Genomic DNA, 14,974 nt, shown 5'->3' on the forward strand with positions numbered 1-14,974 from the left:
CGGTATGTGAGGCACCACCAGCCCTGCACCCTCTGTTTCTTCTTTCTGCTCATGATGGTTGCTGGAACCCATCTCTGTATTGGTATACCAAGTGCTTAGTTCTACTCTTAGCAGTTTTGTTTAGTTTCCAAAGTTTGTAGATAATTTATAGGTAGTGTTAGTAGTCCTGTTAAGGATGTTGTCCCAAAGCGGGGCATGTCCCGTTCCCCGGGGTTTAAACCTTGCACTACCTGCAACAAGCCTTTTTTGCTTACCCCATGACAGCTACGTGAAGTGTCTGGAGGAAGAGCACAGGAAGGATAGGTGCAAAATTTGCAAGGGCTTCAGACCAGGGACAAAGGAAAATAGATCTGGCTGAAAGCCCTACTCATGGACACAGCATTGAGACCAGCCTCCAAGGACATTAGCTACTGTGCAGAGTGCACAGAGTTCTTAGTAGTGCTGTTCCACTTCCCCATCCCCAAAGAAGAGGCAGAAGAAGCAATGCACGAAGAAGGGCTGTTCTTCTGCACTAAAAAAATTCAAGAAAGGGGTGCTGGGCACGGGACCTCCAGCTGCCTGCAGTGGGACATCAAGGATGGGTTTCCACCCAAGGTACCAGCCCCCTTGAGGAAGCCACCTCCCAACTCCAACAAGCAAAAGGGGGCCTCTCAAGTTAACCATTCCTTCAACAGTGGAGGCATTTCAAGTTGCGAGAGACCTGATGCCCCTGCCGTTCCCTCCAACCCCTAGGCATCCCTTAGTACCGGGCAGACGGAAAGCCCTCTTGTCAAAGGGAAAGCCTATGATGGGGCCCCCAGAGCATTTGTACTGAACACCCGAGACACAGCACTACTCCGCATCACCAGGACAGCGGTCATCAGTGCAGAGGAAGTCCCTGTCCTCACGGCGCCAGGTGCCAAGATTGCTCTCCTGGTCTCCTGTGTTGAGACACCCCTATCTGAGCAGCACTGATTTCATTCTCTGCGGCATCAGTCCTCAACTTCCTGGCCCCGATCCCTGGTACTTATTGGGATACCATCATTCATGGGATTCACAGCGCTGGTCTCTCTCTCCCTATGGCACCGTTTGCTGGTGCTATATTGTTACCAAGCAGAGGCATCTACAGCTCCTCCTTGGTCACCACGAGAGAAGTCCTCTTCAGATGCAGAAGAGGACTCCAACCCCCGACCTGGCCACCATCAACATCAAAAGGCTGGCCCCAAAGCCAATGGTCTGTTCAATGGCTTTATGGGAATCCATCGGCATTTCCCATGGCAACTCATACCGCTCCTAGTGGCCCAGAAGGAGGCTCAGGATTCTGCATCAGACCATGGCACCAAGCCCCAAGCACAGGAGGATTACTTCTTCCCCTGATTCTGTCATCCTCATTCCTCAGACCCACTAGACAACTTCAGAGCTCACCAAAGCTCTTTAAAAACATGGACTCCAACTTGGGTCTAGAGGCGGAGGAGCTCAAGGATACTCAGGACACCCTCTTTGATGTACTGGCAGCAGCGGTACTGGCCCAGCTCGTGCCGTGCATGAAGGGGTGCTCAAAGTTGTCAGGACCCTGTGGCAAATGCCATCTTCACTGACACCAACGTCAAAAAGGGCCAAAAATAACTACTGTGTCCCAGCTAAGCGATTGGAGTACCTCTTCACATACCTTAATCCTAAGGGGAGGAGCCACTGGACCTGGCCCTCAATTGATTTTGGGGGACAACTAAGGAGAAAACAGGAAAAGGCATGGAGGGTCAAATGGAGGGAACTGGAAGGGGACACCAAGCAGAGAACCCTAGACAACACCCACTGCTCCCAGAAGGCATCTAGGGAGCTAGCGAACACTGCCCAGAGGAACTACTGGGATGCACGAACGGATGAACGGAAATAGGCCCTACCGTTGCAGAGCACCCCCTCAGCCAACCTCCTCTCCCTGGTATTCTAGATGGCCACCTTGGCCAGTAGCGCGAGGAGGAGGTTGATGAGGAGGTCCCGTGACTTTGTGGGTCCTCGGATGGGGTGTGCATAGAGAAACAGGTGCGGGGAAAAGTGCAGCCAGAACCTCCTGGAGAGGCCGGAACAGGGGCTGCAGCCTGGTGCACTTGACCTGGTGCACATCTACCTCTCCTTCACACCACGAAAGGGGGAGGTGTGAACTGTGCCAAGTACATGCCCGTGCTCACGGCTCCATGAAGGATCTGCCAACTGATGTCCCTGGTGGGCTGCAGCATCAAGGTGGAATAGAGACTGGCCCATCGGGTGTCCTCACCCTCCACAGGTGGTATCAGGTCCCACCCTTTGGTATCTGGGCAGGACATGAGGGTGAGGAAATGAAGAGCTTGGAGCACGGAGCATATACAGATTGTCTCTGGGCACAGTTCGGAAATAGACCAGCTGCAAGTCTAGCAGCCAGCTCGGTGCCTGGGGAGAGGGTGGTCAGGGGGGCATGCGGGGCTGGGCCCGATTAAAAGATCTGGAGTACTAGGACTGAAAGGGGGACGGGGAGCGCCCTCTCCCAGGACCCATTCGAGGTGAACCTGAGCAGCGGGAAGCAAAGCTGCCCTCACCTCCTGGAGTACACGCCAGGGGGTTCAAAAGGTGGAGAGCCCTGTCACCGCTGGTGATCCTGAGTACTTGGCCCCCATGGCTGCCCCCCTGCTTCTGTGCCCATCTCCATCTCCACTCGGGACAAGGGGGTGGCCCCCTCTGTCACTCTCAGACAAGTGGACGGGCCCTATTGCCACCACAGCATGTCCTGGGGTGGGGCCTGCAGAGGGGAGGGCAGCCTCAAGAAGCTCAGCCGGCTGCATGTGGAATGCCATCCACAGCTGAGCAGGTGGAAGGGTCCGGGGGTGACAAAGGCAAGGCTGTGGAAGGGGGGAGTAGAGGAGCTTTGTAGGAGGGAGTGTGAAGGAGGACTTTCTCGTTTAGGCACCCTGCTGAGTTACTGATGTTGCATCATCTGAGCCAGTCTGCCTTTTGGTTCAGCTCTCCTTTTATGTGGATTGTCTTCAGGGAGAATTGTTTCTGCCCATTCCATTATCTCCATTGCTTCTCCATATAGAGCTGTGCTACTTGTCCCTCCATGGTTGTTTATGTATTCAGCCATTGTCATGTTGTTGGACTAGACCAGGACATGATTTCCTTCCATGTGTCTCTGGAATCTTAGAAGAGCTAATTTGGCTGCCCTGAGTTCCAAGAGATCAATGCTGTGGTCCTTTTTCTCACGGCTGCAGATGCCCTATATGTTTTAGGGCTCAAGTGTGCTCCCCATCCCTTCAAACTGGCAAAGGTAGTGAGAACCTGACAGTCTTTAGAAAGCAGATGGGAAGACTTCAGTGGGTGATTTTCTATACTGCCCACTATCTTGCGAGTTGGGGCCCTGTTTCAGGACATGCAGCTGAAGTTGCCTGCACTCCAAGGAGTGGTCCTTACTTTCAGAAAAAAGCCTGAAGGCACCTGATGTGGAATCTCACCCATGGGGTGATCCCTTTGCATGAGACCAGGAGGCGCAGCAGCTGAAGACACTGCACAGTGGTTGGGTTCCTACACTTGACCAGTGTGCATATCAAATGCTGAATCTTTGGGAAACGATCTACTGATAGGTAGATCTGTGCTGTTGATACAGCTCACTCTACACTCAGGTAATGATCATATTATGAATCATACATTGGTAGCAGATCCAGATTCCAAGCCATGGTGCTGTGTCCTACAGCCTGGGACAAGGCTCTGATTAAGACGTTGTCCAAAAAAAAAGATACATGTAAATGCCCTGGAAGCAGAGTCTGGCTATGATCACCACTAGCATCTTCAGAAATTCTCTGGAGGCTGATGAGAGACAGAATGGAAGTTTTTGGTACTGGTAGCGATTCATGGTGTAAGCTAATCTCAAAAGCCTGCAATGGCTTTTGTCCAGAAAAAGGGAAATCCTGCTTCCCAGGTTCAGGTCTGGGCAAAAGTATATTCATTCATCATCAAGGGCTTTTGGAAGTTACATGACTTCTGCTAAGTTTTCTGTTTGCTACCTGTTTCCAAGGTTTTCCCTTGATATACGTTATCTTTCCTCTAAAACCTCAGTGAGGAATGTAGATAGAAGGAGCAGCTCTGTTAGAAAGTGGGTTTGTATTCCCTCCTTAGAGTGCTAAGTGGAAGAGGGGAAGGTTTGTTTGGTTTAAGCTTTTTTTCAGACACTGTCTTACCAATTTTTCTGCAATGAGGAGAGATCCTGGGAATTTAGAGTAGCACAGGACTTTTTTGGAATATCAACTTTCAATAGATGAAGCCATATGTGTCTCCTGCCATCAGAGTTAGATGCCATGGCCCTGGCATCCACTGAAGCATTTGCCATGAATGCTGTTGCTAGAGAGATTTTTCTTAAGCATAGACTTAATCAGTTTGGTTTCTACCCTTAAGGGCTTTAAGGTCCTCCAGCCATGACATTGTGGCTTAAAGCAAGTGGCTCCTGTGACATGCCTCCTCAGCCACTCTCAGAGCAAAGTCCCTTCTGAAGATGGTTTCCACCTTCCTATCTGATGCACCCTTGGAAAAGAAGTCTCATTTGGCTGGAATAACCATATCCCTTGCTAGAGGTGCTACTGCTGCTTTGTCCATGGCCACCTCAATGATGGCATTTTTGACTCCTGGAGCTTGCAGAATCTGAGTGGGCCTGTTACTGTGTTTGCCTTGTTCAGAAGGTTTGCATGCCTGCCAATTACCTCAAAGGATGGGTGCAGGGGAATTGCTGCTTTGGAAAGGTATTTGCTTTGAGGGCTGTCCTCAAGGGCTTCTCAGTTTGGATCTGTATAGGGGATAGTGTTTTTTTGTATGTGGTTTCAAACATCTCAGAGGGAAGAAGCCTGTGTTGCAGTTTGTCTGTGTCCTGCTCAGAATCAGAGTCTGATAACAAACACACTTAGCGGGTGAGGGGTCTGAGTTGAAGGATGAGTATATTATGGGCTTTTTGCAGGTGTGGACACGTGGCTATGCCCTGGGCGGTGTCTTTTGCGGCTTGCCTTGTGCAGGAAACCTCTCCCTCAGAGTCCTTCTATATAGGCTCCTACTCCCTCAGCTCAGGGTATGGGAACTCGCTGCCACAGTTGCCTAACTCAAGCTTGGAGAAAAGGGGGCTGAGTGTTAGCCCTGCTTCTTTCCCCATAGCACTAAGGACTCATTTCAGGACTCAAGGGGTAGGGGAAGGGCTAAGAACTTATCCTTATGGTCCTGAATGGCCCCAGGACTTATGCCTGGGCTCAACTGAATGAAGTCCTCCTCATCCTTAGAGCCTCTCCGAGTTCTGTTCTGTGGTAGAGTCATGGCTTCTTAGGGGCCCTTGGGGTCCAACATGCCTCTCCATCTCCGTGCTCTACACCCTAGCAGTGCTAAGGTCGGACGAGCTGTCACCAGGCATAGCATAATTTGCCATCCATGGAGCCTGTTAAAATTGTCTCACAGACGGTGCAGTGTTTCGGCTTAGCCCTGTGCTTGCGTGGCTGCTCTGCCATCCCAAAGGGAGACAGAGTAGCTCAGTGGGGAGGTACTGGAGAGGAGGAGAAAGAGAGCTGCATGCTATACCCCCCAATGAAGAAAAAAAGGCAAAGGAAAGGGCATGAGCAAAGATAATCACAACTGACTGCTGCTGCAGAGGCAGATGATACAGTGGCAAGCTGGAGAAAAGGGGCATTGCCAACATGGGCTGTGCACTTCAACTTTGACTCACCTGTGGAACTGCGCATGCACACAATTGTGGGAAACACTGGGCTTCAGAAAAAGCTCTGCTCCACCAGCAACCTGGTCTGTCTGGCTCTCAAAGTCCCCTGTAAGGAACTAGGACCTGTAAACAGCTTTCCCATATCCTGATTTGTGACCTGGTCATGAGGAACTCCTGGTAACTGACATCAGGAGAAACAGTCAGAGACGTTTTTATCTACATAACACATGGATTGTAATGGTATGGGTGGGTAAGCAAAAGGGATAAAGGTTGATATGTCATTCATAGGGGAGTAAAACAAGACAACGAGGGTGGGTAATAACATTATAAGTATAAAAGATGAGTGCATAAGATTAGGGTTTTTTTTTTAAATCTTTTCTTTACCCAACCCTTATGAGTATGTTTGAGATTGTAAATTCTTGGGAAGTGGCAGCTCACTGTAAGTGATGATAGTGTTTTCCTGCACTGGAAATGTAGGCAGGGTGAGCTGGATAAAAAAGCCCTGTGCCCAAATGAGGGTAGTTTTAGTTGGTACTTTAAATTTCAGAGTGTCTAATGTTGGGGGGGGTTTAAACTAATACTCTATAGAACTGTTTTACAGGGTGATGTATTCTTAGGTTTAATCTGTCCTAATGATGCCTGCTTTTCAAAGGAATCTCTGTGTCAGAGAGAGTAAACCAGCAAATAGCAAGTATAAATGGCGCAACTTGTCCCGCCTCATTCTGACCATTCATCTTGCAACCTTGCCCTGTAGCAGTAATCAATGCAAAATTTGCCAAATTGGTGCTGTGATTTTATGTAGCACAATATCCTCCTGAGGGCTAGCTTGAGACTCCTGAATAAATTAGTTTACAATTAAAAATAGGGTGCTTTCAATTGTAAAAACTCAATGGAACTGCAACTACTTGAAAGTGCAAGCAAAGAATCCCTGCCTGGCCCTAAGCCCCATTAGCTCAGTCAAATGGAATAGGCGCACAGCCTTTTGAAACTGATCATATCCTGCCACCAATCTAACTTTTAATCCTTCGGGTGAAGGTGGTGGTGAACTGTCAGTTAAGATTTTCAAAAAAGGTCATTTTAAAGCACAGACCACTACAATAAATTGCTTATCTGAATCAAAGCCAACCTATCTCACCACTTTTAGTACTATGCAACACAATTACTACTAATTGTTGAAAAATTATGGCAGTTGTGGAAGAGATATGACAGCACAACTGCTTAATACTGAGCAAATTTAGGATTATATTAAAGGACATATATAAGGACATCTTGTGGTAAAAATTAATACCCATCCTGTCATACAACAAATCTTAAGAAAATGTAGTCTGCTAAATGGCAATTTAATATGTTAATCAAATTTAATGAAAGCACATCATAAACATACTGTAACCACAACTGCAGACAATTTTAATTAATAAACAATAAAATGTGAGGTAGACTGACTAGTGAAGCTAAATTCACCAAGTTTTGGTTAAGAAAATTTTACACTAAAAGCAACATTTTAACCCCCTTCCAAAAGTCACAAAAAGCAATTGCATAAATTACAGCAAGAAACATCTGAATATGATTTTCATTCAAATCTTAGTTTACATTCAATATTTATTAACCTGTGAACTTAACCTGTCAAACATGTCCAGATTTAACATGTCTCCAGGTAAAATATAATGCTGGCCTATTTAATACATTCATAAGAGTGGCCTCGATGATAAGGCTTAAAAACAAAACAGAACAGTTGGACTCTAGATGTCAAAGTATGGTCTCTTTCCCATGAGTTCAAGGACTGTGAGCTGTAGTTTTCAAGCAGACCGACCCAGGATTCTTTTAAGTAAAGATTTATAGTGATATAGTCTTCAAAAGAAAGTGTTGCCAAAAACCTTCCCTCTCCACTGGAGAATAAAGTGTTATAGAAACCAATTGCTCATTTGATAATGGAAGGCAGATATGCCAGCTTTCTGATTTCATTCTCAACCATCAGGACAATTTCGCACCACTTTACCACAGGGCTAAATAATCATCATCAAAATAGTCTTAGCACCTGGAATTTTAAGAACTTAGTGCAAACATCAAGTACACAAACATAAAGGAAACCACTTTTGAACATTTTATATCCTCAAACTTGCAGAATACAGTAACATTTCTAAAATTTTTACCCAAACTAAAACTCACGTTATTCAAATCAGTTCTAAGCCCTTCCAGCAAACTAGAAGTATTGAAATGCATTCAGGTGTAACCAAAAGCTTGAAAATATACCTTTGTATCCCCATGTCTGCTAAATTAAAATTAAGGTATGTTTTAAAACATAAGGCTAGTCCTATATGAAGGACAATTAAAAATATTTAAATTTTAAAAAAAGGGTTATTAATTTGAAATATGCTACATTGACAGCCTCACAGTTAAGCTATATTAAAATCCACAGATATGCAAACCATTATTTTCCTTTTTAGCTTCAATCTAATATATTATGTTTTTCATTATCTGTAAACATCATCATAAAAAAGTTGCTTGATTAACACTTTGTTCAAAATGCAGTTTTGGCAGGCCCTTCTCAGTTGACTGGCAGGTCACCTATAAAGTGTGTGTTAAGAACTTCATAAAAACACAATGCAGTGAATATTGATTTTTATCTTACAAAGGAGGCTGCATTTTTTTTAACTAAGGGGGTAGAGAGAGGAGAGTGTGTGGGGAAAGGTTAGTTTTTATATAATATAAAATATGGAAATCTCAGTTGAGTAACTAATATAAAACAGTGAATACTACTAAAAATGTTAACTGCACTAGTAAAACTGGTGAACACCTATAACCCTGACATCAAGTGCTAGTGCACTAGGTTAATTCTAGAACAACAGAAGAGCAATTATTTTAAGAGAACAGAATAATATGTTTTAAGAACAATGCATGATCACTACAGCCAATATTTACAAAAGTTTAGTATTCAAAATGAAAGGACCAACTTGTTTTAGGTACCGTATTCAAACAGACCTCCTTGATTATGGGCAGATTCTCTTGTGATTGATCCCAGCTCACTTGTGAAGTGATTTTCAGTAGGCTAAGGAAAAGTCCCAAACCATTGTGCCTCACCCCATTTTGGCTCACTTTAGATATCAAACTCAGTTCATATCTGCTGCCACACTCTTGAACATTGTCTTACTATTTTACGATTCCTTTCTGGGTAGGGTATGTAAGTTCTCAAAAGAAGCCACAACAATAAAAATCTCACCTCAGGACTCTACACACTCCTGTAGGTGAATGATGAAGGATACCCAGAGCAAATTGCATTCAATCAAACCTACACTTAAAATCTGACGTACAAGAAAATTGTATGTACCAGCTAAAAGGTGATGTTTCACAATTTTAAAAACCTTTGACACTATTAAGATCTTCAAGTGGTTTTGCTGGTGTTTAACTGCTCTAACAGAAGAGACACTGTGTATAAGAAATATTTTTCATTATGCTGGCCAGTCAGTTACTTTTTAACTGTGGAGTAGAATTTTTGTGAAAGAGGGTGAAAGAATGTTACTAGGAGAACCTGCGTGTGGGCAAATGCCTGCCATGCATTTACTGATTTGTTCAGGTTTAAGTAGTAAACTTTTAACTCCTGTGGAAATTTTGCCAAAGACACAATTTCAATACATATACAATTACACGTTTTAAAGTAACACTGCACAGAGAGAGAACAAGACTACTCCTTTTAATACAAATACCTAAGTTACTTTGTAATTTCAAACCCCTGAGTATTACTGTACCCAAGTACAGATCTGAAGAGAAACGGAGGACTCTCCTCAGCATATTATCTTCAATGGTGTGAGTCTGGTGTTACACATTCAGGCTAGTGGATGCTGAAGTCAGTTTTTTCCCCTAGCTTAGCATAGTACAAAAAAAACAAGAGAACTCTTCTTCAACCAAAATATGTTGTCCTCTCAGGTCACAGGAGACAGCTGGTAGGCTGTGGTGTTAGTTTCATTAGCTGTGACTAATGTGGAATTAACTTGAATTCAAGCTCCTGTAATCATAACTGAAGTGATAAACGTATGCCTAAAACAAAGCCTACTTTAGAATTTTGAGGAATCCTTTAGAGTAGACTAGATAAATATTGGTTGCACTTTGCTCCACAGTGATTGTACTTTGGTTGTTTCTTCACCCCTGCCCCCAAAAAACAAAAAAACAAAAAACAAAAAAACCCAACAAACAAAACCTCTCAAGTTCTCTTCTTTTCCTTTGTTATTTGGTCTCCTATCAAGCTTATATGTGGCGTCCAGTGAGAAAATAGAGTGGTTTGTCATCAATGCTGTTGGCTGTTTGAAACTCATCTCGGAGACGAAAATGCCACTCATCTTCCAGCTCTAAACGGACTATTGTTTGACGTAAGGAGCTTCTGTCTTGGCATATGACACACAAGGTGGCACCTTAAATTAAAAATAAAATACAGCTTTAAGTAACATACAAGACCAATTTTCTTGCCTCATTTTTAAAAAGACAAAAAATAAAAAAACTTTCCACTACTTTTGAGGCCTTTTCCACACAAATCCTTAATAAGCTCCCAAGAGTCTGTTAAGGTATCTGACATGAACAGAGTACCCAGTATGATCAGTCTCAGATATGGCAAGTGAACCCTGAGAGACTGGGCAAACACCTCTGCAAAAGTGACTAAAAGGAGTACACTGGGAAGAAAATACTGCAAAACATATTTGACATTCAGCAGTTGACAATGAAATAGGGATTTTGGGGAAGAGACCTCTCTCTCTACAATCCAAACCTGAAATCACGCACAAGATGTCTGACAAAGCCACTTCAAATGAAAGAGGATTCAAGGCAGGACTAAGGGAGCATTCATTTAAAATTTATTTATTTATACTGCAGTAGCTCCTGTGGCACTAGTCCAGAATCAGAGCCTCACTGTGCATATATCTACATTGCAGAAAATGGTGTGTTCTTAACTTAGAAGCTGATTTTTACTGCTACTTGAACTCCAATTAGCTAACCTAACTTGTGTTAGCAGTTAAAGCCTACAAGGTGAGCCTGGGATTGAACTCGAGCTGCTCAGTTGCTATGCCTTCCCTGCTATTTTAACCCAAATTAAGAATTGTTTTTTTTTCAGTGTAGCCATATCCTTTGCTAGGCACCTTACACACACGTAACAAGAAGAGTCCATGACCTTGCAGAAGTTTCCATTTATGCAAGTCTGGGTCACACACACATCCTCTCCACAGTCAGAGCTTCTAGAATATGCTTCCTCCCTCACCCTGCTCAAAAAATTTAATTATGCTATTTTCTAAGTAACTAGGCCTGCATACCCTGGCAGTGAATTTAGGACAGTAGGCAATTCACTGATGTAAATCAGAAAAGGCAGTTAAGGAAACTAAGTAGTTGTGCTGAGAGACCAAGTGCTGTCATGGAGTAAGTACTGACTAAGAAAAAGAAAACAGAGTAGGAACAAATGGTGTATTTTTGACATAGCAAGAGGCTAACAGTGTGGTGCCCAAGACTGGTGCTGTTTGATATTATTTCTTGTCATGCCTATGACACGTTAGATGCTATTGAGCCTTAACAAAAATGAACACACTACATGACTGACATCCTTCAAGAAAAGTCAGAAAAAAGTGATGAACAGTGAGGTGGCAAAATGTGCAGATGATGCAAAATTATCGAGGTGAATCAACAGTAGAGAAACCCGTGAGGAACTTGCAAGGAGGCTAAACAAAGCTAGGTGAATAGGCAGCATGATGACAGATGAAATTCAATGTTGACAAAAGCAAATTTAACCTACTTATACACATTACTGGGTTCTGAGTTCAACTGTAACCACTCAGGAAAAAAAGACCTGCAGGTCACTGTGGACAGCTCAATAAAGATCACCATTTAAAAATACAACCCAAAAGGATCAGGATGTATAAAGAGCACGATAGGAAATAATACTCTGAGAAGGGAAATCTGCATGTTAAGTATACCTTTTGTATTCAAATCTAGGGGCACACTGGTCACTGAAAATATCATAATATATGAATTGATGGTACACCTCACCTGGAAATACTGTGGTTCAGTTCAGGTCTCCCTATCTCACAGGAATATAGTAGAAATAGAAGTAATGCAGCGAATAGGCAATGAAAATGTGTAAAGGCATGGAAAGACATCCAAATGAGGAGAGACTAAAAAGAGTGTGACTGTTTAGAAATGAATACAATTATGTGAAATAGGTACTTGTAATAATGAATTTTATAGGGGGTGAGGGGCAAATCCTCCTAGTCAATCCTACCTCGTAATGCAAGACAAGTAGACATTCAATGAAACAGAAAGGCAACATGTTAAAAACTGATGAAAGGAAATGCTTTTCTACACGTCTATTTAGCCCTCAGAACTCATTGATGCAATATGTCTCTGAGGGCAACCGCTTAGAAGGATGAGACATTTATATGGACATCATCATCCACAGTTGCATTGAGTTTTTTTTTCCTTTTACACAAAATTAGTCATATAAACCCTTGTTTAGGGCATAAGACAACCACTAACAGAAGTAAGAAGAAACTTCCCCAATGAGCAGGTTACTCTATTATTGTTCACTGTAGGATTTCTTGCACCTTCTCCAAAGCATTGAATATTTACTACCACCAAATGCAGCATAATAGTTTGGAATGGATGAACTACTTGTCCTATCCATTATGGCAATGTCTATGTTCTGAATTATATTTCCAAGTCATATGTTAGTGAAGTACTCAGCTGCATGCTTCATTGACTGAATTCCACATATACTATACCTATTTCCATTTGATGCCACTGTTGTTAATGCTATTTATCAAGGCTTTTCTTCCCTTATATAGCCTGGTTATTATGGTTGTGGTAGCTCTATACAAATCAAAAATAAGATCAGACAGAATGCAACACCAGCATCGATTATAAAGATGGAGAAATTTATGGATTCTTTTCTTCTTCTATATTTCATTTTTCTTGTGAGCCATTACTTTGTACTGAAAGCAACAGAGATATCTGGTGGAAAAATCATTACCTTTCAGGAATTTGAACTTCTTAAGAAGGTCTGCACCTACAAAAGAGTCACAGAGGTACAATAGGAGTCCACTGAAAAACACTCCCTCACAGTTGACATTGATGGAGTGTGGGCGGGAGCTGACATAGCAGATAGCCACCTGAAACCAAAAAGCAAAACAGAATTGGTTGTTTTTTAAAATAAAGCATTCTGAGGTTAATGAAATAAAATAAAGCATTATACAGAGGTTGAACATAAAATAACTACAAGAAGCCAGAGTGGGTTGACATGAATTTAAAAAAAAACAAAAAACCCAAACCCCCACAATCTTGGATACAGTTTGCACATTTGGGGGTTCTGTTAGGTAATCTTCCTGATAACATTCTAATGACAATCACAGAAAGTCCTAAACACATTAGCTCATTTGTTACTTTTTCAAGATCCTAGCCAGAAAATTTCTGCTGTTACTCCTCTCCTTTGAATCCCTTCCCTCTACTAAAAGAGCTTTACATGATAATGGGATTTTTCCATGTTAGTTAAAAAGCAAATAAAATGGTGCACAGACTGGCACTGGCATTCAATCCCAGGTCTTCTGATGGGAGGATTTCCAGAAGAAAAGTGATGCCTGCAGCTGAGGAGAAATTAAAACTTATCTGAACACTAGTAAATAGATTCATCCCCCTGAAAGGGCCCGCTATAGTCTAATTTAACCCCATGCTTCTCCATTACCTAGCTGACTTGATCTAAACCTCTGTGGTCTGTACTTGTGTAATAATCACACGATTGTAGTATCATTTCATGTGTTCCAATGCCATGGCAGATCCTATTAAGAAGGATAATACAAAAGTGGTGTAGGGAGGGGTACATTAAAAAGGAGAATAATTACAGTGTGTTTTGCTGGACTGAGCAATCAAGCTAGTGCTGTAGTGTTGTATCAGAAACTGGCCAAGCAAGAACATGGTTGCAGCAAATGTGAATCAGACACAGATGACAAAAAGTAGTGAAGAGATTTGGGGGATGAATGTCTTAAAAAGGACATAGCAGCGTCTGTACAAATAGCTAAATGGCAAACTGAATGCTCCCAAGAACAAGGGCTTTCACTGCAGACAAATTCTTACATTATTATTTTTGATAGATTACAAAAAGATTGAGGATGGCTATCTTAACCTAAATAACAAAAAGGGAGGGTAAAAAGAGCACTTAGCACAAAATCCAGATATTGAGAACAAAAATCAATCAAGAAACCAAAGGACATGAAGAGAAGAAAGTCTTTGTTACGCAGGCTCCTAGCGTTGGTGTTTAGACTATCAAATGAAAGGAACTGGAATTGCTAATTTATTAGCATAAATTTGATCTAGCTGGTATTACTGAAACCTGGTGGGATGATTCTTATGATTGGAATGCTAAAATCAATGGTTCTAATCCATTTAGGAAGCATCAAGTGGGCCAAAGAGAATACACAGTGGCACCCTGTCAAAAATGATACTACCTGTTTCCGAGTCAGTGATAACTCAGGATTTTGATCTATAAGTATTCAAGATCATGTTCTTCTAACAGATAAAGCATAAGATGGGGTATTAGTTGCTGTCTGCTTCAGATCACCAAATCACAAGAGAGAACACAATGACCGCCTCCTTACGCACCTATCTATAACGTGTAAGGAAAAAGCCTGTGTGATCATGGGACTTCAATTTGTGTGACATATGATGGAGGTCTTATACAGCCTATACTAAAACATCCTGGAAATTTCTAAACATTATAGATGAGAATCTCTTAACTCAAAAAATGTTGCACCCAAAACTGAAATTCTATATCAGGCCTCATCTTGAGGGATAAAGAGGAACTGATCACAGAATGAAAAATTAATGGCATCTTAGGACTACAAGTGATCATGACTTGATCACATTTATAACGTGCAAACAGAATAAAGTCCAAACCAGTGATTTAAATATATTTGGTACTTTGAAAGCGCCAGTTTCACAAAGTTGAACATAACTGTGAGCCAAATCAACTGGAAGGAAGAATTTATTCATACAAATGTGAATGATAATTAGGAATTGTTTAAGAACACTTTATTAGATGCCCAAAAAGCCACAATCCCACAACTGAGAAAGAAGACCATAGTGTTTAAAAAACAGATCTGTTCCTGCATCATCCTCACACGTGTGTGGCTGCCCAAAGTTTTCTTCTAATGTCTGTGTGGAGGCAGGGAAGGAGGGAGTGGGGACAAGCAGGAGCTGGGCAGATGGATTGTGGGGAATGCAGTAGTGAAGTGAAGGCCACTGTAAAATATAAAAATATATATAAAA

At 42.4% G+C, this 14,974-nt stretch overlaps 1 protein-coding gene across 1 annotated transcript in view; it reads right to left on the reverse strand.

The window, feature by feature from the left end:
- Positions 1 to 7,022: 7,022 nt before the first annotated feature.
- GREB1L (GREB1 like retinoic acid receptor coactivator) overlaps positions 7,023 to 14,974 on the reverse strand; it is a 115,755-nt gene continuing 107,803 nt past the window's right edge. Inside the window, 2 exon segments of the mRNA XM_067546856.1 lie at positions 7,023 to 10,092; positions 12,687 to 12,825. Of these exon segments, the coding sequence (XP_067402957.1) occupies positions 9,929 to 10,092; positions 12,687 to 12,825 (303 nt within the window). The 3' untranslated portion in view covers positions 7,023 to 9,928.

This window comes from Emydura macquarii, unplaced genomic scaffold (assembly GCF_026122565.2).
Source record: "Emydura macquarii macquarii isolate MOO-44397 ecotype Brisbane River unplaced genomic scaffold, CSIRO-AGI_Emac_v2 contig_212, whole genome shotgun sequence".
NCBI lineage: Eukaryota > Metazoa > Chordata > Testudines > Chelidae > Emydura > Emydura macquarii.